General features: G+C 37.1%; 1 protein-coding gene across 3 annotated transcripts in view; it reads left to right on the forward strand.

Moving 5' to 3' along the window:
• The window catches only part of NBAS (NBAS subunit of NRZ tethering complex), a 393,407-nt gene that overhangs the window by 135,031 nt on the left and 231,605 nt on the right, over positions 1-26,771 (forward strand). For all 3 annotated transcript variants that reach the window (XM_003826980.5, XM_034952644.3, XM_055108231.2), the window contains 4 exons: positions 3,059-3,212; positions 9,840-10,025; positions 11,828-12,001; positions 25,226-25,359. In XM_003826980.5, coding sequence (XP_003827028.3) covers positions 3,059-3,212; positions 9,840-10,025; positions 11,828-12,001; positions 25,226-25,359 — 648 coding nt within the window. The remainder of the gene's footprint in view (positions 1-3,058; positions 3,213-9,839; positions 10,026-11,827; positions 12,002-25,225; positions 25,360-26,771) is intronic.

Here is a 26,771-nt window from a genome sequence, read left to right on the forward strand (position 1 = left end):
AATTATGTTAAAAAATGGTGCTTATTACAACAACTGTTTTCATTTTGTGTTATTCCCTTTCAGTCTTTCACATATAGTGATATTAATTTTTTTATAGTTGTAATTATGGTATGTATGCAATTTTGTTCTTGATCAGTTTTAATTTTTATTCTTGTCAGATTTCACTTTGGGAAGCCTCAGAATGTGTAGGCATCCAGTACTGCAGAAGGGGGGTGGGAGAGTCGGTGTGGGGCTGAAAATTCATGTGAGGAATATTGGAATGCCTTTATGCCCTACTCCTCAAAGTCGGGTAAATACTCCTTCACTGTCTCTTCTTCCTTTTTGTTTTTGTTTTTTCATGTGAGACAAGAGGTTTGTGCTTTTGTTGACTCATGCATTGAGGCAAAGGGCCTCTAAATTGAGCTAGAAAACCTTCAGATTACTGGATATTAATCTGAATCTGCATAGGAGGAGTTGAGTAATTGGTTTGAAAATCTGGGCATTTAGAAAATGTATGACCTGAATGTCCAAACTCTGTTTTCCTTCCCACTCCCTGCCCCCAGATGCAGGCATATTCCCCAAGTAGAAGTTTAGAGAGTTCTTTTCTGGAGAAATGAGCAACCTCTGAAAAGAGGTTTCTAGATACTGAGATATGGCCCTCAAAAGTTAGTGCACCACAAGGTCATAATGAAGCCAACAAACGAACAGGTTCTGCCACGCCTGCAGAGCTTCCTGGACATCCGAGGTTAGACTCCAGCAGGAAGAACAAATGAACAAGAAGGGCAAAACATACGGAAAATGGAACTGAAAGAAAGTGATACCACATACACAACGAAAACTTTAAAAATTATCATTAATATTACCTGGAGATAAGAGAAGATACTGTATTTGTGAAATATCAATAGCATTGTATAAAATAGAAACAGAATTAAGAGAAATTTAGGACATTAAAAATGTGATAGTTGGTACATAAAAATTAGAAGAGTTGGAAGATAAAAGCAAGAAACTTTCCTAGAAAATAGGTTAAAAATACATAGCTAGAAAATAAGAGACCAGTTATTTAAAAAACAAGTCTAATATTCAAGTTATAGATGAAAGAGATGCCGTGGGTAATATAGGGGAGGAAATTATAAGAAATAATTCAAGCCTATTGCTTTGAATGGAAGATTATGCATCCTCAGAAATGCCTATTACATTACAGCATACCACCATGACCTTCCAGAATATTAGGGATACAGTCTTGTGAAGAGAAAGGCATGTTATGTAAAAGGAGTTGGGAATCAGAATGACCTCAGGCCCCTTAGGAAAAACACTAGAAACTAGAAAACAATGGAGCAATCCTTTGAAATTTTTGGAGGATAATATTTTTTGCTATAGATTTCTGTATCAGCTAAAATCACTAGTCAGATATGAAGTTGAACACCTAAAGGTTTATAAAATGTACTGTTGCTGTTGTAATGTCTATGGTAATTGATAGTGTAGAGTTGAAGGGGAGACTGGGGAGAGTGGAAAGCAAGAAGAGAGCTGGGCTAACAAGCCTGTGTCCTTTCTGGTATTCATGCTTGGGGAGAGGAGGGAGGATGCTGTAGCAAAGGTGACTGAGAAGGGGCACCCAGAGAGAGGAATGCTTCACGGCGTGACAGCAGACTGACGAGGGGCAAAGGGCATTTCCAGAAGGAGGAGCGGTCAGTTCTATCAAAGGGTGCTGAGGAGGAAATAAATACGCAGAACTGAAGGAGGTATCAGAGGAACTCAGCGTTACTGTTGGCCCCTTTTTCTTGCAAAAATAGAGCAGATGTAAGAGATGCCAGGAGGAGTGAGTGATGTGCTTCGTGTGGGCAGAGCTGGGGGGAAATCCCTGGAAGAATGTTAACAACACTGTGAGACTAGTAAGTGAAGGACCATTCCATATATAGGGAAGTTTTATTGTAGTGGCAGGTATAAGCAAAGTAGGTTGTCTAAGGCCTGCGGGTAAAATGCCCCAATGTTTACAGGCTGTGTTTCTGCTAATAATTTTAACAAAAATAACAGTAAATAAAATTAAACACTTCCTTTGTGCCAGGCAGTGCTCTGTTATTTTGAATTTTCACAACATTCTTGTATAGTGTTTTCCCTGTTTAAATAAAAGGAATAAAAGGAATAAATAGGAATAAAGGAGATCTTAGACTAGTTTTAGTTAAGGAATTTGCAGGTTTCACAGCTTTCAGTGATGGAATTGTATGTCTGATTCTATTCTGACTCCAAAGCTCATTGCCTTACAACAAGAACCATTGTAGCACCAGTCATGTACTGCCAGCTTGCTTTAGATGAATGACTATCCCTAATGAAACATAGCATTTTTACATATGCCCATCTGATACTTGTTACTTTGTATTTTTTTTTTTTTGTCCTTAACCATGGAAGGCAATTGGCCATGATCATTCTCGTTAAAAACTCCTCATGGTCAGCAATCCCCACGAGGTTAGCCCTGTGTATGTTCCTCCAAATGTGGTTTCTTTTTTTTCACAGTTGATAGGGAATGGTATAGAGTAGTCCTGTGCTGTGCAAATGTCAGTACAGTACTAAATTGCTGGCACCTAGTAGAGGTATATTATCAACGTAAATAAGGTGTATTTCCTCTTATTTTTATGAACATCGAAAACAAGATTTCTTAATTTAAATTCAAGTTGGAATCACTGGGGATATTTTCCTAAACTAGGCCTGGCTGGCCAGCACAGGAGATTTTGATTGAGTGGGCCTGTGGTAAGCACCCAGCTGTGTATATTTTGTAAAAGCTTCCCTCGGTGATTTTTGATTTTGTTAGTACTTATTTGATTGATTTGTGGCATAGCCGTTTTGATGTATTATGCCTTCTGATTTTTTAAATCGGGAAAATGGGGGGAAAATAAATTACGCATCCAAAAAAGTCTCATTTATCTTGTAAGGGTGCGTGTGCATGTGATAAGATACACAAACCACATACATGTATGCTCCCTGTCTCTTACTTTCTCCCCATCTCTGTCCCTGTCTTTCTCTCACAAAATTATATGTTTTTCCAACATTCTAGTCAGTTGTTAATTGGTCCTTTTGTGCTTCACAGAATGGTTGTTGAGCCGAATCTCCAAGATGAAAGTGAATTCTTGTATGCTGCACAGCCTGAGTTACTAAGGTTCAGGATGACCCAGCTTACGGTGGAGAAGGTTATGGACTGGTATCAGACCAGAGCAGAGGAAATAGAGCATTATGCTCGGCAGGTGAGGGGAAATGGCAGCTGCTGCTCAGTAATGTTAGTGGAACTGCCTTGGATCCTTAGGATTTAGTACACGGAGTCGGGGATGACAGCAGTGCAGGAATCATGTATATAATTGCAAGAGATGAATTGAATATTTATTTCTTTGTTATCCTGTGCATTAGAACGTTTTGTGGCTTTTGTTTTGGATTCTTACAGAGCAGGTGCATAAAAGTAACATTAAAACCTAAGTTGCAAAATGTGGTACATACTGTCCCTTGTTTTCTATATATTTTTCGTAGGCTTAACACCATATAATTTAAAAGATCATGTCTACATACAAATTCTTGGTTAAGCCACTGTTTTATTGCAGTAATGCAGTTGATAGTAACTTTGCCTTTCAGGAACCCTGTTTGAAGTTGTTTCTAATGTTTTCCTGAAGTTCATGCCTAATTTCTCTCAGTTCTTAGACACTTTTACAGAGATGCCAAACAGCTGCATTAGAGAAGGATCTGGAAGAGAGAGATGACGATTATACTGAACCTTAGAGTATCTGAATACTAATCTTGACTCTTCAGCTAATAGACTTTGTGACTCGGACCTATTGCCTGCCTTTTCTGTACCTTGGTTTTCCCGTGGGGTTGGTTCTAGCTAGCAGATGATGATTTCTTTCTTCCACGTTCAGTCTTCACTTTTTACTGCCTGTCCTACCATCAGCCTTTGATTTGACAGGAAAGGTGAATCCAGGTGGTCTGGTGAGCAGCAGTACCATGGGAGGTAATATATCCCCTTTGTTTAAATTTCTACTTAGTTGAGCTTCAAGTCAGTGACAAGTTTTTTAAAAATTTTAAAAATAAATAAATAAAATGAATTTCTACTTAGTTTATCTAGCATGACCCATGTGTTTCCACATGATAGATTTCTTGAATTTCTGCTTAACCTAATTCCTATTTTATAATATTCATAGCATTGAAGATGAATTATTTGCTGAGCTGTTGGGAATATTCTAGACTAAACTCTTTGGGTGATGGCCAAGAACATTTGTGATTGACATCCTAGTCTATGAAGATGCACTTTTGAAAATGTGTAGAATCTGAAGAGATAACACGATGAAGTGAATCTTTGGAAATAAGCTAGTTCAGTTACTTTAATTCCGTATTTTATAAATAGATAAAGTTCACAGAAAGAATGAACGTCTTGCACAGGGACACACAGTGGCAGAGCCAGACAAAATCTGGGTCCCTGTATAATCTTTTTAAATAGAATCTGTATTAAAAAAACTATAAAAAAATAAATGATCAACTCCACGTAGGTTGTTGTAACGTGCACCTAGACATTTTTTAAGACTCCAGTGGCACCGTATGAGTTATAGGAGTTTTGCAAATATATGTGTTTTGCTGTTATCTCTGGCTAACAAGAAAAATGATTTTGTTAGATGGACAAGTTTTGTTTGAGCCTTTTGCGGTTTCCTAGTTGAACTTATAGATAAAGCTCTTTGAGACTAAGGAGAAAAGTGTGTCTGTGTTTGAGTATTTATATATACATCAAAAAAACTTATTTCTAGGTAGTTTTGTCAGTTGAGCTAGGAATGTGAATTAAAAAATTTCTCATGTCAGTAAAAAGTGCTGGGCAATCAGTATCATGAATTTTAAAAGATCATTAATGATTCCTCAATTTTTGGTGTTTAAATATTTTGTAACCCAAATTTCAAACATTATTCAGTTTCAAAAAATTAGTGACAGAAAAAAATGCCACAATGGAATGCAAAATAAGCTGTGGGTTTTTTTTTTACAATCAACTATTTTGTTATTTATTTATAGACTTTATTTTTTAGAGGAATTTCAGGTTTGCAGAAAAATTGAGTAGGAAATACAGAGTCCCATATTGCTCCCCCCACTCACAAGTTATTAGTAACGTCCTGCATTTGAGCAATACATTTGTTAGCATTGAAGAACCAAGATGTCCTTTAGTAGGTGAACAGATAAATTGTGGTGCCCCCAAAATAGAATATTTACTCAGCTCTAAAAAGAAATGAACTATCAAACCATGGAAGACATGGAGGAACCTGAAATGCCTATTACTTAGTGAAAGAAGTTAATCTGAAAAGGCTGCATACTGTATGATTCCAACCATATGACTTTTTGGGAAAGCCAAAACTATGGAGTCAGTGAAAAGATCAGGGCTTACAAGGGGCTAAGGGAGATGGAGGAATGAACAGACAGAGCACACAGGAGTTTGAGGGCAGTGAAACTGTTCTTCATTGGATACCATAATGGTGGATATGTGTCATTATACAATTGTCAAAACTCTTGGGATGTACAGCACTAAGAGTGAATCTGAATGTAAACCGTGGACTTTGGGGGATGATGATGTGTCAGTGCACGTTCATGGGCCTGGTGGGGGATGTTGATAGTGGGAGAGGTTGTGTGGTTGGAGGGTGGGGCAGGAGATATATGGAAATTGTACTTTTAGCTCAATTTTATGGCAAAGCTGAAACTGCTCTAAAAAATTAAGTGTATTAAAGGAAAAACCTACAGAGCTTTCTGAAACTTTAATTTGTAAATAACCTAGCAATAATGCCTGGACACCTTGAATTCTCTTTTTGAGTAATAAGGGATAATTATAAAGAAAGTAAGTTGATTTTGGAGGACTTCAGTTGGCTTGTATTCTTTCTCTCATTCTTTCATTTATTTTAAAACACTTAGAGGCTTTTTTTTTTTTGGCTTCATGTTAGGTATTGATGTTTCATATGGATTATGCTGTGATCAAAGTGATATCTGACATAGTTTTATCTTTTTCATTTTTAGAGATTTAATTGATGTGGGACTTCTTTTTCCCTAGTGCCTTTAGCGAAACTTGTTTGTTGGTTTAGGGAAATGTTTATTGTGGTGAATTTTATCTGGCCAGGACCTAGGGTATATGATATAATTCTGTAAGTTGCATTAGAGCCTACTTGCAGTTAAAGTGTCAGTAATTTCATTTTAAAACACTTATACTTTAGTAAGTATTTGGGAAGGCAACAGATTCAAAGCTGATATTAAAAATATTAGTTTGGATCACAAAATTGGTGAGTATATTACAAATTGCTGATGTACTGTGTGTTCAGACTATCACTTGCACAAAACTGTGCTCTATGCATCAAGCTTTCTTAATGCTTTCTGAGAATTCATTTGAGATAGAGGTTTTTTTGTTTTTGTTTTTTTTAAAAACTTGCTATAAAGGTAGATGTATTCTTTCGGACTTGAACTTTGTTTTTATTACTAGGCATTAAGGTAAAAAAACATGTGTCTGTTGAAGTACTGGGAGAGCCCCCATATTTTGCCTCATACTGTACCTCCCTCTACTGTTCCCCCCTTATATTTATTTGGACCACTCTTTCCAACTGAAAATGCATTTCTTCTTTTTTCGCTTCATCTTCACTTGTCCATCCCTAGGTCTTTGAAGGGTTGTGAGTGGGCCTTTATTATTGCGTGGCATTTTTTCTTGGCATTACATTGCTGCCCCCTCTTCCCCTTCTCCTCTACTCCTTTTACCCCACCACTTCCCTCATCATTCTCAGAACATGATTTGGCTTTGTATTTTATTTGAAAATTTGAGAACTCCATTCCATTTGCATGTGCTCCTTCCAGCTTTTCCCGAGGAAGAGGGCTCTCCTCTTTTGGTCAGAGCCACTTTCTTTCCTTACCTTGCTCTAGATTCCACATTCCCCCCTGCTTAGCATGGCTTTCTAAGCCGTCTGTTTTCTCTGGCTTGTATCTTTTACCTCTCCTTCTTTACTGCATCTACTCTCTCTGCCCCTCCCCTTTTTGTGGGCATAAAATTCACATCCCTTGTATTTTATAAATAAAAAAAAGAACCATATTCTCCTTGGTTTCTTTCTTTGCTTTTTATTTCTATCACAGTTCAGCTCAGAAATAGCCACTCTGCTTTTTGTTTACTTCTCATTTCCCCAGAGCCTGGCGACTCCCACCGCCCTGCTGAGACCGCACTCAGTAAGGCTGACAGCCCACCTCAGTCTACCTCTTAATGTCACGTTCTCTTCATTTGTAGTTTAACATCGTTGCTTTTTGACATTATTCACTGCTTCTTTCTTGTAATTCTTCTTCGGCTTCTGTGATATTTTTAAGGTGTTTCTTGTTGTTGTCTTAACCATTCATTGTACTCTTCTCCTAGGGCTCATGTTCTTTGGCCTGTCCTTAATTATTGCTATTGCCCAGCGTGCTACTGTTATTACTAGAAGAGAGTCTGCAGTTGTGACCCATTTAGATCCCTCTCCCCAATTACTGTTCTATGATGTTTGTGCTGACAATTGTCAAATATCATCGTTGGCTGGGCATGGTGACTCATGCCTGTAATCCTAGCACTTTGGGAGGCTGAGGCAGGCGAATCATGAGGTCAGGAGATTGAGACCATCCTGGCTAACATGGTGAAACGCCATCTCTACTAAAAATACAAAAAAATTAGCCAGGCATGGTGGCAGATGCCTGTAGTCCCAACTACTCGGGAGGCTGAGGCAGGAGAATGGTGTGAACCCAGGAGGCAGAGCCTGCCGTGAGCCGAGATCGCACCACTGCACTCCAGCCTGGGAGGCAGAGTGAGGCTCGGTCTCAAAAAAAAAAAAAAAGAAAAAAATCATCGTCAACCAAGTACATGTACTTTGGCACAGATTTTGTTTTCTTCTTCTTGGACCTACTATTGGGCATCTGTATCAAGATATGGGCACCTCACAAGCAACATGGTCAATATAGAATTAAAAGCCAGGCATGGCATGGTGGCATGCGCCTTTAGTCCCAGCTGCTCTGTTGCGGAGGTGGGAAGATCACTAGAGCCCAGGAGTTCAAGGCTGTAATGTGCTATGACTGCACTTGTGAATAACCCACTCCACTCCAACCTGGGCAGTATAGGAAGACCTTGCCTCTAACACAGACACACACACACACACACACACACACACACTCATACACACACACAATTTTTACTTTTAATAAATGTACTCTTCTACACACACACACACACACACATATATATGTATGAATGTGAATTTCTGCTGTGGATTAGATGAGAAATCATTCTAGACTCCTCTTTACTCAAATTTCTCATTTGCTCTGACCAAATTTCATAAATTCTGTCTGCTTAATTATCTGTTATATTCTTTTTCTTGTATGTCTTCAGGAATACTGTCATAGTTTAGCCCCTTATTATTTTTGCCAAGTATATTAGAAATATGCAACAAGTATTTACTGTCTGTGAATAAGTGTGTGAACTAATCAGTCAATGAATGGGGAATCAGTGTGTTTCTGTCAGAATTTCTCTAATACTGGTAACTGTAATTCTTCTGACCAGCCTGCCTATTTTCACTCCAGTCCATTTCCAGTTCATCATGTACATTTCATTCATCAGTCAGTAAATACTTAGTATTCCTTCCAAAGTGTAGCTCTATTTGTGACATGTCTCATTCAGAAATCCTCTGCCTTCCTGATCAGCTGCGTGTTCCTTAGCTTGACACACAGCATTCACGATCCGGCCCGTCCCTCCTACTCTAGCCATCTTTCTCATTGCTTCCCCTCACACCTTCTTTTCAGTCACGTGGAATTGTACTTTCACAACTCACCATGCATCTCTGCATTCCATGCTGCTCTCCTTCCCATAATCTTCCTTCCTCACCTCACAAATACCCTTTGATTCTTTAGAGTCCATGCTAAGTGTTCCCTCCTCTGGGACCCTCTCAGGCTGGCTAAGTACTGTCTTCTGTGGGATCCGCATCATACGCAGCACTCACTGCACTCTGCTTCAGTCATTGTGGTTGTCTTTTCTTACAAGGCTGAGAGATCTTTGAAGGAAGAGACCTCATCTTACTCAGTTTTGTATTTCTAACACAAATGGTGAATGGTACTTAGCTTATAGTAGGTCCTCATAAATAATTGGGAATAGGAGAATAAGAAGTAGTGTGAGAGAGAATGGCTTTAGACTACACTAGATCATTTCTCCATCACTCGGAGAATGTATCAGTTCATAAACTTGACCAGGAAATAGGGGTCGATTGGCTGTTTCCTGAGCATCTTCAGGAATATCAGTCTGTGTTTTTGTCTTTTGAAGGCTAAATATTTGAATTGAGACTAAGAAAGTGTTTGTAACATAGTTATTCAGCAAATATTTATTGAATGACTTTTATATGGAAAGGCAGTGTGAAAGGATAGATACTATACAGGAATATAAAAGTAAAACCTTCAAAACAAACATTCTTTTTGGAAGCAGAGTGGTAATAGTAAAAATAAGGTTATTTTGACATTATCATTAGTAGGTATGTGTTTTTTCTCTTCTTATTATGTAGATATAATGTTGTGAGAATTAAAAGAAATATGTAAAGCTGCATTGTGAACTGTAACGCTCTACAAATTTATAATAGGTTGGTTGTCTTTCTCTTATCTTCCGTATTTCTTGCTGATTGTTTGATTCCTTTGAAACAGTTTGATGCTGATGTATTTGATAAAGGACTCTGATGTTTTTGCAGTAAATAAAAAACGTATGTTACTGGTAATGCAATTTTATAAAAAATGATTATAAGAATTAGATTCTGTACTGGAGACTTTTACTTTAGAATAGATGAGAAATATATAATACTCAGGAACTTATTGTTGCTTTTCAATTTTAGGTGGACTGTGCATTGTCACTTATTCGACTTGGAATGGAGCGGAATATTCCTGGTTTGCTGGTTCTCTGTGACAATTTGGTTACTCTGGAAACATTGGTTTATGAAGCCAGGTGTGATGTAACTCTTACCCTGAAAGAACTCCAGCAGATGAAAGACATTGAAAAACTAAGATTACTGATGAATAGTGTAGGTTTTATTTTAACTTCCTTTTTAAATATTTTAAAGCATTTTCTATGCACTTTGATACATATGTGTCTCAAACCAACGATGAAATGTTCTACAGACCTGAGAAGTTAGTAAATAAAGATTGACTTTTTTCACAGTAAAATATTATGCATAACTTACTAAACACATATAAAACTATTTTGGTTGTGTTTATACCTTGCTTGCCCTTTACTCAGACCCATCCGTATAACTTTTTTTTTTCCGTTCTAGTTAGGTGTTTTTCTAAACTAGCTAGTGATTCTAGTAATCCTGTATTTAGCCTTTCACTTTGTTAAACTTCCCAATTACTTATGTATTTCAAGGACTGGAAAAAAGTATCAGGGTTAAGAGGACCGGGTGGTTGTTTGAAGAAAACATCTTGGCTTCAGGGTTAGTATGTTTAAGAGAATTTTCCCAGTGATTCTTAGATCATTCTGTGCTTCCTCCCCAAAATTAGAACCTTATTTGTACTCCGGCCACTGAGTCAACAGGCAAGAAGGATGGTGCTGTGGAGGTGGTAGCTGCCAACGCTCTTTCTAGTCTTTTGCTCGTTGGCAGCTTAGGTTGAATGGTCCAGAAGAAGGGGCAGAGTCACAACTGCATGATAGGTTCTTTTTCCTCCCTGGACTCTTTTTCTCTCCTTCCCTTCCACATTTTCCCCCATCTTATATTTGTCTTCCTTTTTTTTTTTTTTTTTTTTCTTTTTTTCAGATGGAGTCTCACTCTGTGGCCCAGGCTGGAGTGCAGTGACGTGATCTTGGCTCACTGTAACCTCCATCTCCTGGGTTCAAGCGATTCTCCTGCCTCAGCCTCCCGAGTAGCTGTGATTACAGGCGCCTGCCACCACACCAGGCTAATTTTTGCATTTTTAATAGAGATGGGGTTTCACCATGTTGGCCAGGCACTGGTCTTGAACTCCTGACCTCAGGCGATCTACCTGCCTAGGCCTCCCAAAGTGCTGGGATGATAGGCGTGAGCCACCTCTCCTGGCTTATCTTCCTTTTGTCTCTCCCTCTGTCTTTACTTTCCCGTTATCTCATTAGTTTCTTTTCCTGATAATCTACCTAATTAAAATTAATTTGTGTTATATGTTGACTCCTCTTAAAAGCTTTAGGTGTATCTTTTGGGGGATAATTAAGAGAAACGATTGTGTAATTTTAGGGATAATGAGTAAAACTATCTCTGTCATTTGGAATTTTGTAAAGGTGGTTGTAAAGGGGCAAAACAAAGAGGAAGAGGAAAAAGAAGGGAGAGATTCCTGACTTTTATAGATGAAACCCTATTTTCTAGAGGCCCCTATTTTAGAACCTGTGCTTATTTGTGTATCTCTGTCTTTCTACTTTTTTCGTTCACTCTTTGTTGGTCTAAGGTCTCCTTTTCTGTGTGTCTCTGCCTCTTTTTATACTCTCTCTCTCTCTGTTTTTGCGTATGCCTTCTCTTTGCTCTGGATGACCTCCTGACTGAGTTGTAGTAGCAGCATGTTGGTTTTCTAGAGCTGAGCTTAGGCTCCTTGGGACCCCATATTGCTTATGATGTAAAGAGATGAGCCATAGTGATATTGTTGCTGTCAGCTCTACTAGCCCCAGTAGCAGGTGATTCATTTTCCTGCTACCTGTCAATCCACATGTGAGTGGTGAACTGGACTGTGTGTTTTAGAGTGTTGGGTTTGCACTGTTTAACATCAGTCTGAGGACCTGTAAGCTTTAGAACTTGCTGTCTGATATAATAAGGCATTTAGTTTAACTTCATTCTTGTTTGTCTGTTTTGCTTGATTGTACTTTCAGTGTTCTGAGGACAAATATGTGACAAGTGCCTACCAGTGGATGGTTCCCTTTCTTCATCGTTGTGAGAAACAGTTGCCTGGTGTGGCTAATGAGCTATTAAAAGAATATTTAGTAACTTTAGCTAAAGGGGACTTAAAATTTCCCCTGAAGATATTTCAGCATTCCAAACCAGATGTAAGTAGAAACTAACTTCTTAAAATTCTGGGCACTTTTTCCCCTACAGTATTAGGTTTTATTTATACAATTTTTATGGTAGGCTTTGCAGATAATTTCCCTTTAAACAGAAAAACAAATGATTGTCATTTTATTGTTTAAAAAGTTTTAACAGCATAGTCAAAAGGTTGTAAAATTATGTTTATTTTGATTTATTTCATTCCAAAGTTTGTTTGCCATCTACTATATTTAAGAAGCTGGCAATACCAAGAAGACTAATAATTGGCAAGTATTGAATTCTTCTATACATGACTTTCCCAGTGTTACCTCATTTAATCCTTATAACAATCCTATGGCATAGATACTTTTATTATGTTAATATTACAAGAAATGAAAATTGTGATATAAAGTGAATAGGGTAATTGCCCAGGGTTACACAGTAAGTAGAGAAACCAGGATTAAAACATAGTATTCTAATTCCACAACTGTGTCCTTAACCAGTACACTTTCTCCTACCACAAACAGGAAAAGAGGTTTCTGCCCTCGAGGACCTTCACAGTATTTATGCAAATTCTTAAGTTCTCATAAGACATCTTGTAATTATTCTTTTTTTCTTTTTTTGAGACAGAGTCTCGCTCTGTCGGCCAGGCTGGAGTGCAGTGGCATGATCTTGGCTCACTGCAAGCTCCGTCTTCCGGGCTCAAGCAATTCTCCTGCCTCAGCCTTCCGAGTAGCTGGGATTACAGGCATGTGCCACCATGCCTGGCAAATTTTTGTATTTTTAGTAGAGGCAGGGTTTCACCATGTTGGCCAGGCTGGTCTCAAACTCCTGACCTCAGGTGATCCGCCTGCCTCGGCCTCCCAAAGTGCTGGGATTACAGGCGTGAGCCACTGCGCACGGCCGATATTTTGTAATTATTCTTAATAATTCTTATATTTGCTTACAATTACTATATGTATAGCTTTGTATTTCTAAAGGGTACAAATGATTGTTCATATTTCCTGGTAGTATAGTCATTTTGTTAAGTGTAGTGTACTTTGGCAATATCAGAAACCTAAAAATTTAGCCATAGATCAAATATACTGTTTCAAGAGATAATGTCTCCCTTTCCATTGGAGGGTATGCAAGCAAGTTGGCAGAGCCACAGAAGGCGCTGACTTTGTAGTGAGGTTCAAAACATTAGATTGGGGTTCAAGTGGAAGCCCCATGTAGGGCTCATTCCAATTCTAAATTCTGGCTGGGACTATTTCCTTGCACCGGCCTTCATTAGTAGTGTCTGGTAAGATACATGGTCGTGGACCAGTATAATCAAAATAGAAAGGAAAACATTGCTTAGCTAATCTATGTTTTGGTTTTTAAAAGGGTGGTCTTTCAGAAATATATCTGTTCATTGGCTTTTTAAAATTTTCTATCTTCTCATAAGCAGTTTGCTCTTAGTAATCCGATTTTAAGTTTGGGGTGGTGAGGTCAGGGTGGGTTGCTTGGGGCAGCAGAATACTTTGTGAGAAGCAAGATGGATTGAATATGAATGTTTTATGAGGAAGAAAGAAGTGACTTTAAATTCTTTCCAGTAATCTTGTGTGTTATACTTCCGTACATCCTTTGTATATAGTCAGCTTTTTGTTGTTTTTACTTGGCAATTTAGTGTGTGCCTTTTGAACAAAATATACGGCCATCTGCCTTTGTTGAAACATGTGAATCTCAAAACAGAGAACAGTGATGTTGTTGGGCTCTTCCTTTCCAACCCAGCTTCTGTATTTCTCTCAGTGTTGTCTTCCTGCAACATACATGTGATCATGTCATGATCTGCGGAAAGTTTTCAGTGACTGACCATTGCTGACAGGTAAATGTTGGATTCTCTAGAGTGGCTTGGAAGGTTCTTTGCTGTCTGCTTCCTGTCTGCTTTAGCTTTATTTCTCTCCATGCATGCACTAGGATACTCACAGGGAACTTCTTAACTCCTCCGCTGTCTGGTTCACTCATGGCCCTCCGTGTGTTACAGACTGTTTCCTTTGTTTGGAGTAGTGATCCTGTTTTCTTCACTTAACAAATACCTGCCTATCCTTCAAGGTCCTGCTAAGATTCTCTCTGCTATGAAACCTTCTGTGACTTCTCTGTCTTCATACTCTGTCTCTATTATAGCTCTTATCATACTGTGCTGTATTTATTTGCTTACATGTTTCTCTCTCTCTCCCTTTGCTTTCTGTATATATCTTCTAGATCTTATTTATCTCCTTATTACCAGGGAACTGCACGGTGCCTAGTAGAGAGCAAATGTCAGCAAATTTTGGCAGGGCAAGTGAATAAATAAATGAATGATTGAAACTGGTATCAATATAAAAAATATAGCAAGACAGATCTCTAAATGAAAAGATTTTATTTGGGAACAATATTCAAGAAGTAGGACTGCAATTCAAGACATACATACAGACCAAAGTGGCTTCCAGTATGTGTGGAGAATAAAGGAATAGGTTAGGGTTTATTGGGGAAAGAGAAGGTTATGCAAGTTGTTTTGAAAAGAAATCTTATTGGTGCTGGCAGTGTCTTAGAAGAGCTGGTGAGTCTGATTGACAAGTGTCAGTTGTAGTAAGATAGGGCTTTGTAATCTTAGAGTTACGGTTAGGCTCTTGTAGTTTTGGATTGGGCTTGGGATAGTTTTTGAAATAGGCAAGTGTTTATGTAGAAGTAATTAGCTGTCCTTGTGTGATTCGTGTAGTCAACTGTGGTTTGGAAAATTTTTTTGTGATAGTTACCTGTTATCAGGCAAATGATGTGTAAGAGCCCCCCCTTCATGGCTCTCCCCAGCTCCATTTGCCAGGGTTTGACACGGTGACTTCTATTGTGATTCTTAAAAATTTCACACTGGATTTTATTATGATGCTTTATATCACTTGATTACATTTGTTTGCTTTATTAAAATTGTGCAGGCAGCCTTGTTTGTGTTTTACTTGATTATTTACAAAAAGAATGCACCTCAAAGCTTCCATGAATCATGCACAAAGTATTTTTAGTAATGTAATAGGTGCAGTTATTTCTGTATCAGACAGGATAGACTTAAGTTATGCTACATTAACAAGTGACATCTATATCTTAGTAGCTTACGACTGCGAACATTTATTTCTCACAAGTGTCAAACGTCAGCTGTGGTTGGCCTCTGCTGTGTCCCATGTCTTATTCATTTGGGGACTCAGGAAGAAAGAACAGTCCCCTTTTCTCTCTTGTGGCATAGGGAAAAGAACAAAGTAGGACCACACAGTGGCTCACAAAACTTCAGTCCAAATGTGGCTTAGGTTACTTCTTCACATTTCACAGGTCAAAGAACGTCTCATGGGCAAGCTTGATGTTAATGGGGCAGGGAAGAATAATCCTCTCAGAGGAAGAGAGGAGCAAATACTTGGGAATGATAATGAAGTTGACCAGGTCATAATGATAAAGAAATGGATCTTTAGACTTATACTAGTGCTACCATTACACTTGACTGCCACATTTGTCTTTGAAACCATCTCTTATGCCTCAAACCTTCCTCTTTTTAAAAATAGTATCTTAAAGCACTCCTTTATGATTTTAAGCCATTGTTCTTTGCTTGGATTCCTCCTTGGAAAGTGAAACTTGGGAAGAAACTTGGGCTAGTCCTAGATAGGGGTAACTGGGGGACAAAAGCTTCCGCCTTCTCATATTGTTCTCTGACTTCTAAACTAGTAATCTTTGAGTGTATCTGTGCCTCAGAACCATGTGCATTTTTTCTTAGCATTTTCTATGCTCAATCCAGATATAATGGATTAGAAATTAGCAGAAGCATCCTGGAGTATGCGTTTGACAATTTATTCGGTGATTTTGATGGAAAACCGGGAACAACTGCTTTAAATGTCCACTCTTCTTTTAACAAATAGGACTTCACTAGGTATCATAGCTTTGTTAGGTGCCATCTTTTTTCTTCACTTCTGATTACATATGTCAGTGAGCAATTTTAGTTTGAACATGACCTTTTCTAATTTAATGCTTACTGTAGAATATTTAGAAAACTCAAAAAATATAAAGATGAATATAAATTTTTGTAGCTGGCAATATCATTGACTAGAAATTCTAAAAATCTTACCACTAAAATATTTAGAAGTACTCATTAAAATGTTAATTTTAAAAAATCTGCTTACCTGCATGGTTGAACTTTTAGGAGAACAAGGGAAATTTCTACCAGGCAAAAGTGAAGAGAGGGGTAGAAGTTAGAGAAATACTCATGAGAAGGAGGGAGTGGCTACTTGGGATGGGGATTGTGGTCTTGAAACCTGTAGAGGAGTGAATTTTAATACCTATCTTGAGATAGAAGGTGAAGTCTTTAAAATGATGAGTCAGAAGTCAGACTTCTGGTAGATCATGAGTGACCTGGTCAGCTGACCCTGGAGCCGATTTAGGGCGCTTGCCTCGGCTTCAGAGTCACCACAGCCATGGCCAGTCGGTTGGCCCCAGCAGCTGCTGTAGGCTGAGAAGCCATCCACCGAGGAGGGGTACCAAGCAAAAGAACAGGAGGAGGAAGCAGGCCAGTGCCTTAGCTCAGGCTGCAATTGAACAGTACCATCCGCAGAGGGAGAACGTGTTCAAGGCCAAGGAAGCTGCAGCACTGGGATCCCACGGAACTGCAGGAGACCCACGAGAAGATGCCCATCTTCCAGACCTACTTCTAGCAGAACTGGGATGAAGTCTTGGACAACCTTTGCTATATTGGCTAGAAATCCATGGAAACTTCCAGAAGAAAGGAGCACCTGTTTCATGGACTGGCATTTTAGATGCCCGCATGGAATATGAAGCTTTAGCAAAGCTCAAGTTATGGTCTTGTGAAAAGGCATTAAATTATTTCTGTATATTATACAGTAGGTGTTTTAATTTTTTGAGAGTAGCAAATCTAGCCTCTTTGTACAGACTTAGAACTTATGCAAAGATTTTATCTTTTTCCCTCATATTTCTTAGAAATTTAATGAGCACTTGTTGTCTGTTTTCCTATGCCTTTTAGTCAAGTACACAGGTATCAGTGTTGACTTTTTCTTTCTTAGATCTGGTAAGAAGAAATCCACTTCTTTGAAGAAAAAAAGGGATGAAATAATTTTTTTTTTGCCCTAACACTTTCTTGAAGGTCATGGGCTTTATGAAAAAGTATTAAATAGTTACTTGAACCTGTGAGAAGTTGCAGCAAGCCATAAAGTAGTTTATTCTTGCTAACGGTTAGAATAATGAACACTTGGGAATTGTTTGGGCTACATTTAGTTTCTCTTAATCAAAATCACCAGATGATAGAATTCACAAACTTTCTACATGTTATTACTTGGTATACTGATACTCATTTAAAATTAAAGATTCTTTGTCATGCAGAAAATAAAAGAAAAAGAAGAAATAAGACTTCTATATAATGCGATGGCTCTTTAAAAGATGCATTGTCAATAATGTAGAGTAGGAAACTGCTTATCATTGGCACATGAAGGTAGCAGAGGAGCATGACTCCCTGGGTATGTATTCTGGATTCGAGGGGAGTGGGGAATGTGGGGGCAGGGAGTTTCTTTCTGAGCAGTCAAACAACAGGTTTGCCTAACATGAATTTGTGCTTTCAATTAATACGCCTCTGTGACCTGTGATAAAACTGGACATGGGCTGGTGATACCTAGTTTGCTTGGTAGCAGCAAAAGCAAAACCTCTCTGAAGGACTCACTTTAATCTAGATTGTACAAGATTCTTATAGATAAAGCTTTGATGAGGATAAGTTTACAATCCAACTTTATAAAACACAAAAGGAAACTAAACTTTGAGCAAAACTCAGTGGCAGGCCTTGCTCCACTTCCCCTCTGGTAATAGATGATCAGATCCAGGCTATAAAATGAATATTTTAAATATTTAGGATATGAGGAAAGAAATAAAGACATGAGATAGGAAGGAGAAATTGTGAAAAAAAGAGTAAGATTTGAAAAAGAGCACATAGAACTTCTAGATTTGAAACTGTAATAATAAAAGCAAAACATTAAATGGATGGATTCAAAAGAATTTTGGCTACAATTAAAGAATTGAAATCTTGAAGATAATCTAAGAAATTTTCTGGATTGTTACACATGAAGGTGAAGAAATGAAAAATATATGGGGTTAAAAGACATTGAGGATAGAGAGAGCAGGTCTGTCATGAGAGTAATAAGCATTCCAGGAAGAGAGACTAGAGATGACAATAAGCAGACAGTATTCAATGTGGGACTTTCCTAAAATCAATGAAAGATACGAGGTGCATTCAGATCTTGAGGAGGATAAGTGAAATACAGTTCAGCCTATATTTAGATGTACTCTAATGGAACTTAAGGATACCACGGGCACAGAAAGAATCTTAAAAATGGCCTAGGATTAAACAAAAGTTACAGTCAAAGGAAAACCGTAAATCTGAAAGCAGACTTCTTAAGAACAATGGATACCAGCAGACAATGAAATAATATATATGTGTTAAATGTCAAGGAAAATTAACCGTGATATTTAAGTCAACCTAATAGTTCATGATAGCCAGGATTTACTTGATGCTTTTAAAATAACTTTTTGTAGGGATGGTGTCTTGCTACGTTGCCCAGGCTGGTCTCTGGAACTTCTGGCCTCAAGCAGTCCTCCCAGCTCAGCCTCCCAAAGCACTAGGAATACAGGCATGAGCCACCACGCCTGGCTACTTAATGCTTTTTCTTTGGTAGTTATGTTTTAAACATTTCACATGTATTAACTCATTTAATTTTTATGACTATATAGCTATCATTGTTCGCATTTTATAGATTCAGAGAAAGCAGAGTAGTTAATTAGCTTGCTCACATTATATGTTTCTTATTTACTGATGCATTAGGGATTTAAGCCTAAGTAGTATGACTTCAAAATCTTTAAGCCACATAGTATACTGCATTTCTAACCCAGGATATTTTACTTAGAGACGCTATCATTCAATTGTGAATGTAAAAAAGACTTTTTAAAGATAAATGAAAACAGAGAGTTTATCATTTACAGACCCATCCTGAAAGAATTATTCAAGGATGTACTTCATGAAGAAGGAAATTATATACAAAAAGAAAGTAGTGAGATATAAGAGGGAATGATAAAGAGTGGGGAAAAGATAATCATACTTAGGAAACAGTAAATATGAGAAAATTATAAAGCATTCAGTGTATAAATTAATAATAATGAAAAAGTATGGGAAGTATTAAAAGCAAGGTGAACAATAGTAAGAAGGTAGTTTTAGCATCAGAGTTAAAATGACCAGAGGATCTGAATTGTTCAGGTGTTGAATGAGGATAATCTTAACCAGACTTTGAATAGTCAAGTATGCGTATTACTTTATTATATTTTTATTCTGAAGTATAGCACATGTGGTAGGTAGAATAATGGCCTCCCAAAGTGTCCATGTCCTAATTCCTGAACTTATGAAGATGTTACCTTACCTGGCAAAAGGGGCTTTGCAGGTTTGATTAAACTAAGGACTTTTAGATTGCAAAGCTATCCTGAATTATCCAGGTGTGTCTAGTCCTTAAAGGTAGCAGCTCTTTCCGGCTGTGGTCAGGATGCTATAGAATTGTCAGATTGTTGCTGTCTTTGAAGATAGAGAAAGGGGCCTTGAGACAAGTAGTGTGGGCACCCTCTAGAAGCTGGAAAAGGTAAGGAAGTGGGTTCTCTCCTAGAACATCAGAAGGAACACATTTATTTGCTGACAACTGAATTTTAGCTCAGTCAGGTCCATTTTGGTTTCTGACCTACAGAACTGTAAGAGGATAAATTTGTGTTAGGTCACCAAGTTCGTGGTAATTTATTATGGCAGCATAGAAAAATAATATGGCATAAATACAGAAAACTACAAATAATGTATAAGGCTAGACATTTTTCTAAAGAGAACACCTGTGTAATTGCCATTGAGGGTCTTTTTTAAAATTTTGCTCATTCTGCTGTGTATGTAGCAACATCTCCTTGTGGTTTAATTTGCAGTACTGTGATATGGAAATTATCCTTTGCCAGTTACCCGTGTGGCAAATAATCTCCACTCTCTTTGCCATTTTATTCTCTGAGTGGTGAAGTCGCTGTCATCTGATCAGGGATTGAGCGGTTTCAAGTTTCAAAAAGACTCTCCTATTTCCAGTTCTCCCCTATTCCTAGGGTGTAGTCCTCCAGAAAGTATCAGAAGTATTGGGTGATTACTAGGCCCCTCTCCTTGGCAGGTCCTGGACTCCTGTCCCAGCAAGATATGTTTGCGGAGGGCATACTTAACCCCTTAAACTTTTGGCTGCAATTTTCTGTGCACTTTCTCTTGGTCTATGGTTCTCAGGAAGTGAAAAGTACCTCTCAAGCTATGCTATTCAAAATGGTAGTCACTAGCCACATATGGATATAAATCTAAATCTAATAAAATTTTAAAAACTTATTTAGTCTCACTAGCTTTCCATGTGTTGGGATACATGTCATTCCCAATATTTTTGCAATTACAAGCAGTGCTTCAATGAATAACCTTGTCCACATGTATTTTTATATTATTGGTGTATTTTCAGCATATATTCCTGGAAGGAGACTGCTGGGTTTAAAAAGGCAAGAGTTGTCTTGATGTAGCCAAATTTTTCTTTAGTAAGACTGTTCTAATTTACATTCCCACCAGCCAAGTAGGAGTATGCCCGTTTCTCCACAATTTTGCCAACAGAATTTGTTGTCATATTTTAAAATTTGTGCCAATGTGATAGGTGAGAAATGGTATTTCAGTGTTGTTTCAATTTGTGCTTTTCTAATTAAGAGTTTTAACATTTTCCGATATGTTAGATAGGCATTATCTCTCTTTTGTGAATTTATTCCTGTCCTTACTCCATTCTTCGATAGAGTTTTTGTTCCTTTGTACCTTAATTTTTAGGAATTCTTACATATTCGTGTAACTAACCCTTTCTCTGTGGCATATATTAATATTTCTCCCAGTTGGTCAGTTGTCTTTTGACTTTGTTTATTGTGTCATACAATGTTTTCAATTTTTAATTTTTGTGTAGTCAAATTGTTCGATCTTTTACTGCCTCTGTATTTTGAGTAATAGTTGGAAAGCCTTTTCATACTCAGAGTTAAGGAAGAATTCTCTCACGTTTTCTTCTAGTACTTGCATGGTTTTATTTTTCTCTTCCCAATTTATTTGGAGTTTATTCTTTTGTATTGTGAGACATGGATCTGATTTTATTTTCCCAAATGACCACGCAATTGTTCCAGCATTATTTATTAAAAAGTTTATCATTACCCTAGTGATTTGAAATGCCACCTTTGTCATATACCTGAATTTCCATCTGTACATGGGTTTAATTCTAGAGTTTCTGTATTCTACTGGTCTGTCTGTCCATGCACTAGTACTTCATGATTTTAATTATAGAGATTTTAGTGTGTTTTAATGTCTGAGGAGGTAGTATTCCTCTGTGGGTTTTTTTCCTCATGTTTTTTTTTTTTTTTTTTTTTTTTACATGTTATTGTATATTTGTTTTTCTATCTGAACTTTAGTACCAGTTTGTCTACTTTCATAAAATCGCTTATTGGTATTTTATTGTGATTGCATTGAATTTGTACATTAACTTAGGGAGACCAATATTTGTATAATGTTCAGTCATCTTATCCAATAATAGGGGATGTTCTATTAGTTTATGTATTCTTAAATCTCTTTTAGAATTGCTTGAAAATATTCCTCTTAGATGTTTTGCACATTTTTTGTTAAATTTATTCCTAAGTTTTAAGTTTTCTCTGTTTATACTATCTACCTTCATTTCTTCTAACTATTTAATGTTTGTGTATATAAAAGCTATTTATATGTTAGTTTTGTATTCTGCTACTTCACTGATTTGATTGCTTGATTCTTTGGGATTTTCCAGGTATCCTATCTTATCATCTGTGTTCTTTTCTAGCTGTATATAGTGCATAATTTTAAGATTTTTTAGAAATTATTATTCTTTTGCATTTTACCTTGCTATGCAGTATGGGTGATGATCTGCGGCCTATGGTGTGGAAGACTCATTTCATTGACTTCTTAGGAAGTCCCACCCAGATGGGCTGTCCTCTTTTAGCTTGAGAAAGGGCAAATGACAGTATAAAAGTGACAACTGAGATAATAGGGAAGGAATAATGAAAAAAAAGTGTGTCTTAGACTATATGAAGTTAGGCATCTTATAGGGATTCTAACAGGGAAAGATTGAAAAATGTCTTATAAATTTGAACAGTATGTTTCATGTACACGATAGATTATATTTTAAAAGATATGCAGAATGGCATAAGAAGAGAAAAGAAATGTGCCATAGGAATACAGAGAGAGAAGGGTATCTTATGTATAAGAGTAGTATAAGGACTTATTCACTGGACTAGCAACTGTTGAGCATACTCCCGGACTGTAGACATCTGGGAAAGCTGAATTTAAGTCAAAGTCAAATGGAGATAACACTGGATTATTGGGTAGGTTTTAGACATGGAAAGACATGTCTTCTTGAGAAGACATTCCAGGTAGGAGTAGGCTAAAACAAGGAGATATAATCTGGTTAATATCATGTTTAGGTAAATGCAAGTAATTTAATTTGAGTGAAATAAAACTTTATGTAGAAGGGTAAGTGGTTCATGGGAGCAGGCCATAGAGGTGTTTAAGTGGAAGGCAAAAGATTTATTCTTTACCTTTCATATTGAAGGACTGTTAAAGGATTCTCAACATAAGGTTTGAACGTATGCGGTCAAATATGGACTCAAAGACATTGAATGTAAAAGTGGTTCTTTAGGGCCGGGCGCAGTGGCTCATGCCTGTAATCCCAGCATTTTGGGAGCCCGAGGTGGGTGAATCACCTTAGGTCAAGAGTTGGAGACCAGCCTGGCCAACATGGTGAAAGTGCGTCTCTACTGAAAATACAAAAATTAGCCAGATGTGATTGTGGGCGCCTGTAATCCCAGCTACTCAGGAGGCCGAGGCAGGAGAATCGCTTGGACCTGGGAGGTGGAGGTTGCTGTGAGCCGAGATTGCACCACTGCACTTGAGCCTGGGCGACACAACGAGACTCTGTCTCAAAAAAAAAAAAAAAAAAAAAGTGGTTCTTTAATGTCTCACAGAGGGAAAGATAGGAAGTGGGGAGAACAAGTAAGACATCAAGGAATTTGGCTTTTATTTCAAATGGTTTCCCAAATTGTTCCTTGACTGAAATTGGTTTCAGTGTTTTTATCTTCCAGGGATGTTTTCTTACCATATATGAGTGTTTTATTGCCATATCTTCTCTCAATTTCTTTCATTCTTCCTGAATGCAGGATTGTGAGAGCCTGTCTTGCTTAGTTTAGGCTCTGGAGCCAATTGCCTGGTTTGAATCCTGGCTTTACCACTTACTAGCTCTGTGGGTTCAGGCAAATTATTTGACCTCTTAGGGTATTTGTTTTTCATTTGTGTATAATGAGAATAGTACTAGTAGTAATTTTATAGGATTGTTATGACGACTTATGAATTAGTGACACAAAACACTTAGAAATGGTACCTGACACACAATAAGAAATCAGAGGGCTGTGTGTGGTGGCTCATGCCTGTAATCCCAGCACTTTGGGAAGTCGAGGCAGGAGGATCACTTGAGGCCAGGGGTTTGAGACCAGCCTGAGCAACATAGTGAGACCCTGTATCTGGGAAAAAAAAAAAAAAAGAAAGAAAAAAAAGTGTATACACACACACACACGCACACACACACACAGGAAAGAAGGAAAAATAAATCAGGAAAAGGTAGCTGTTTTTATTAATTTTCAACTGTCAGCTTGTTCCTATTTTACCAGTTAGTCACTTTGCAACCTTGGTTAACTCTTTGTCAGATGACATTTTTCAAATGAATACATTCATCCCTCAGTATCTGGGGGGGATTGCTTTAGTACCCCTCTTAAGCCCTCCTGCCACCAGGCTACCAAAATCCATGGATGCTCAAGTCCCTGATACACAATGGTGTAGTATTTGTGATAACCTTTGCACATCCTCTTGTATACTTTAAATCTTCTGTAGATTACATATAATACCTAATACAATGTAAATGTTATGTAAATAGTTTTTATACTATATTGTTTAGGGAATAATGACAAGAAAAAATGGTCTGTACGTGTTCAGTACAGACACTTTTTCCCCCAGATATTTTGGATACATGGCTGGTTGAATCCAGGGAAGTGGAGCCCACAGGTATGGAGGGCCAACTCTACCTTGAAGAAATGTATATAAATCCTTTAATTCAACAGCTTTGGAAAACTTTGTTTTCCTGGTAACCTTGAAAGTTTCTTTTTTCCGTCCATTGATGTGATTTTTCTACTGAGAAAATGCCCTTGTTTGGTAGCTTCTCTCCATCACTTTCCTATCTCTTTTGTGTTTACTGATGAGTTTCTACTAAAACATTGAAAACCAGTAGACTGTTATCATGGAAATTATCTTAGATTTATTTTATTGTTCAAAAGAGCTCTAAGAAAATGACTTTCATTTTGGTTGCTGTGGTGCTAATAAGCATGCAAATTATTTTTTTCTGTATTTATTTTTCATTCTATATTTATTAATTTAATCCTTGAAATAGTCTTCTTAGAAAGGTATTGTTAATATTCATGCTTTATAGATGAGAAAAAAAATCAATTGGTTATTTTCATATCCTGGAAAATACTCCAAGAATGGGAATCTGTGGTTTGCCATGGGAAATGCTTTGTTCTATACAGAAAGTCACCCTAAGTAGCCATCTTTCTTCATCAGAAATATGGAATGTGTTCTGTGATTTGTGTATTGATCTATTACAATTGGATTTCTTTTGAATAGAATGTCAGCACTCTGTAGTTAAATGAGTAATATATAATGCCTACTGAAAAGTAATAGGTTGTAACATCTTTGAATATTAGTTAAGGAATTTTATATAACTTTGTAACTGAAACACATAGAATTTGGCTTCAGGGTTAGAAATGTTCTTAATGAATTGCCTTTTTAATTCACAGTGTTTCTTTTTTCTATATTGACTGGGTCATAAATTGAAGAATCTGTTTTCAGCTGATACATAGCTTATGGGGTTACAAATTATCTTTTATAGTTGATCTGTAATTAAAATGTGATTTCAGTTAGAATTATTAAAGACCCCAGAAATCTATAAAGAAAAATCAAGACTTGTTTCTATAGTTGATTAATTGTGCTATTTAATATTCTGTTGACAGTAGTATTGGTATATGGAAAAATTGACTATAAATCTGTTGACATTTAGTACAACATACTTTATTTTCTGTAGCTGCAGCAAAAAATTATTCCTGATCAGGACCAACTGATGGCAATAGCACTAGAGTGCATCTATACCTGTGAACGAAATGATCAACTCTCTCTTTGCTATGACATACTAGAATGTCTGCCAGAAAGAGGATATGGGTAAGAATACACAGTATGCCAGTCTTATTGTATTTTTTTATTCTAACAGTTAAAACAAAAACGTTGCTTCCCCAAATGCTTACCTTAGAGAATTTTGGGAATGTGAAAAAAACATAAGGAAGAAAATAAAATCATCTGCAATCCTATTGCCTAGGATAAACATTTCTTGTCCTACCAATATATGGGAAGTTCTATATTTTGTTCAACTGTAATTATAATTAAATTCTGAATTTTGTCAAACATGATAATTTCCTATTGAAAAACAAAAATACCACCACGATCTCCACAAAAACTACTTTTTATAAGTCAGTAGGTAGTAATTGTGTTTTTAATGAAGCATTTTTCATATTTATGGGCTAATTATATTTATTCTATGAATTATTTCTTCTTGGCCTTTGCCTATAGTACTTCTTTTAAGTAGTGAATGTACCTAATTTTTAACTGCTTTTATGTTTAGATGGAAACGTATGTAATATGCTTTTGGATTATTTAATTGTATGCAAGTCAAATTTGTATGTTTTCTTTGGAAGTCAGGTAGCAATCTAATCCCTCTATTAAATTTAGCACATATGATAAATTTCACATCTGGAGACATAAATAACAACACATGAAGGAGTGGTGAATACCAGCAGACCTGTTTTAAGCTTTTATGACTTTTAACCAAGTCACTTTACTTCTTTGGTCATTAGTTTCCTGATTTACAAAATCAGATATTTAGACAAGAAAGCCTCATTCTCTGTTTTCTCTTTCTCTTTGCTCTCTTTTTATCTTCTCCCTCTTTTCTCTCTTTCCCTTTTTCTTTTAAGGACATTTTTATTTCTTCTTTTTATTTTGGGAGGGGGGGCTCATATCTGACTAAAGGAAATTTTTATTTCTTATGAAGCAAATGATAGCAGTCACCAATTTTGCAATCTACCATGAAAGAGTTATTCATGCAGTCATTAGTGGTACTGAAATCAGGTGAAAGATTGATGATAAAAGGTTATTTGCATAATACCAAAGTATTACCCTAGTGACTTTTTTTTTTTAAGTTTCAAAGTTGAGCTCTAACTGCCATGATCTTAACCAAGTCGTGAAAGGTGGCATAACTTACAGTCAGACAGCCTGACCTTACGTGCCTCCTGATGTGATCCAATATGAAGTACCTGGTCTTACAGCGTCCCTTAAGAAATATTTTTGCTAAAGTTGTTTACCCTGAGTCTAATCAGTCTTTTAGGTTGAACTTCTAATTTGCAGTTAATACGGGAAATAGAGAGACAAGGTAAATAACACCATGAAGAAAGCAGTAAGACAACTACTGAATGTGGGATATTCTATGCATTAACTGGTCTTTTTACTTTAAACAGTTAGTGTCATTTAGGAAGACAAAATGTGGGGCCGTGGGGAGGCACTTTTCTAAAATAAAGGAGCCT

This window comes from Pan paniscus, chromosome 12, assembly GCF_029289425.2.
Source record: "Pan paniscus chromosome 12, NHGRI_mPanPan1-v2.0_pri, whole genome shotgun sequence".
Taxonomy (NCBI): domain Eukaryota; kingdom Metazoa; phylum Chordata; class Mammalia; order Primates; family Hominidae; genus Pan; species Pan paniscus.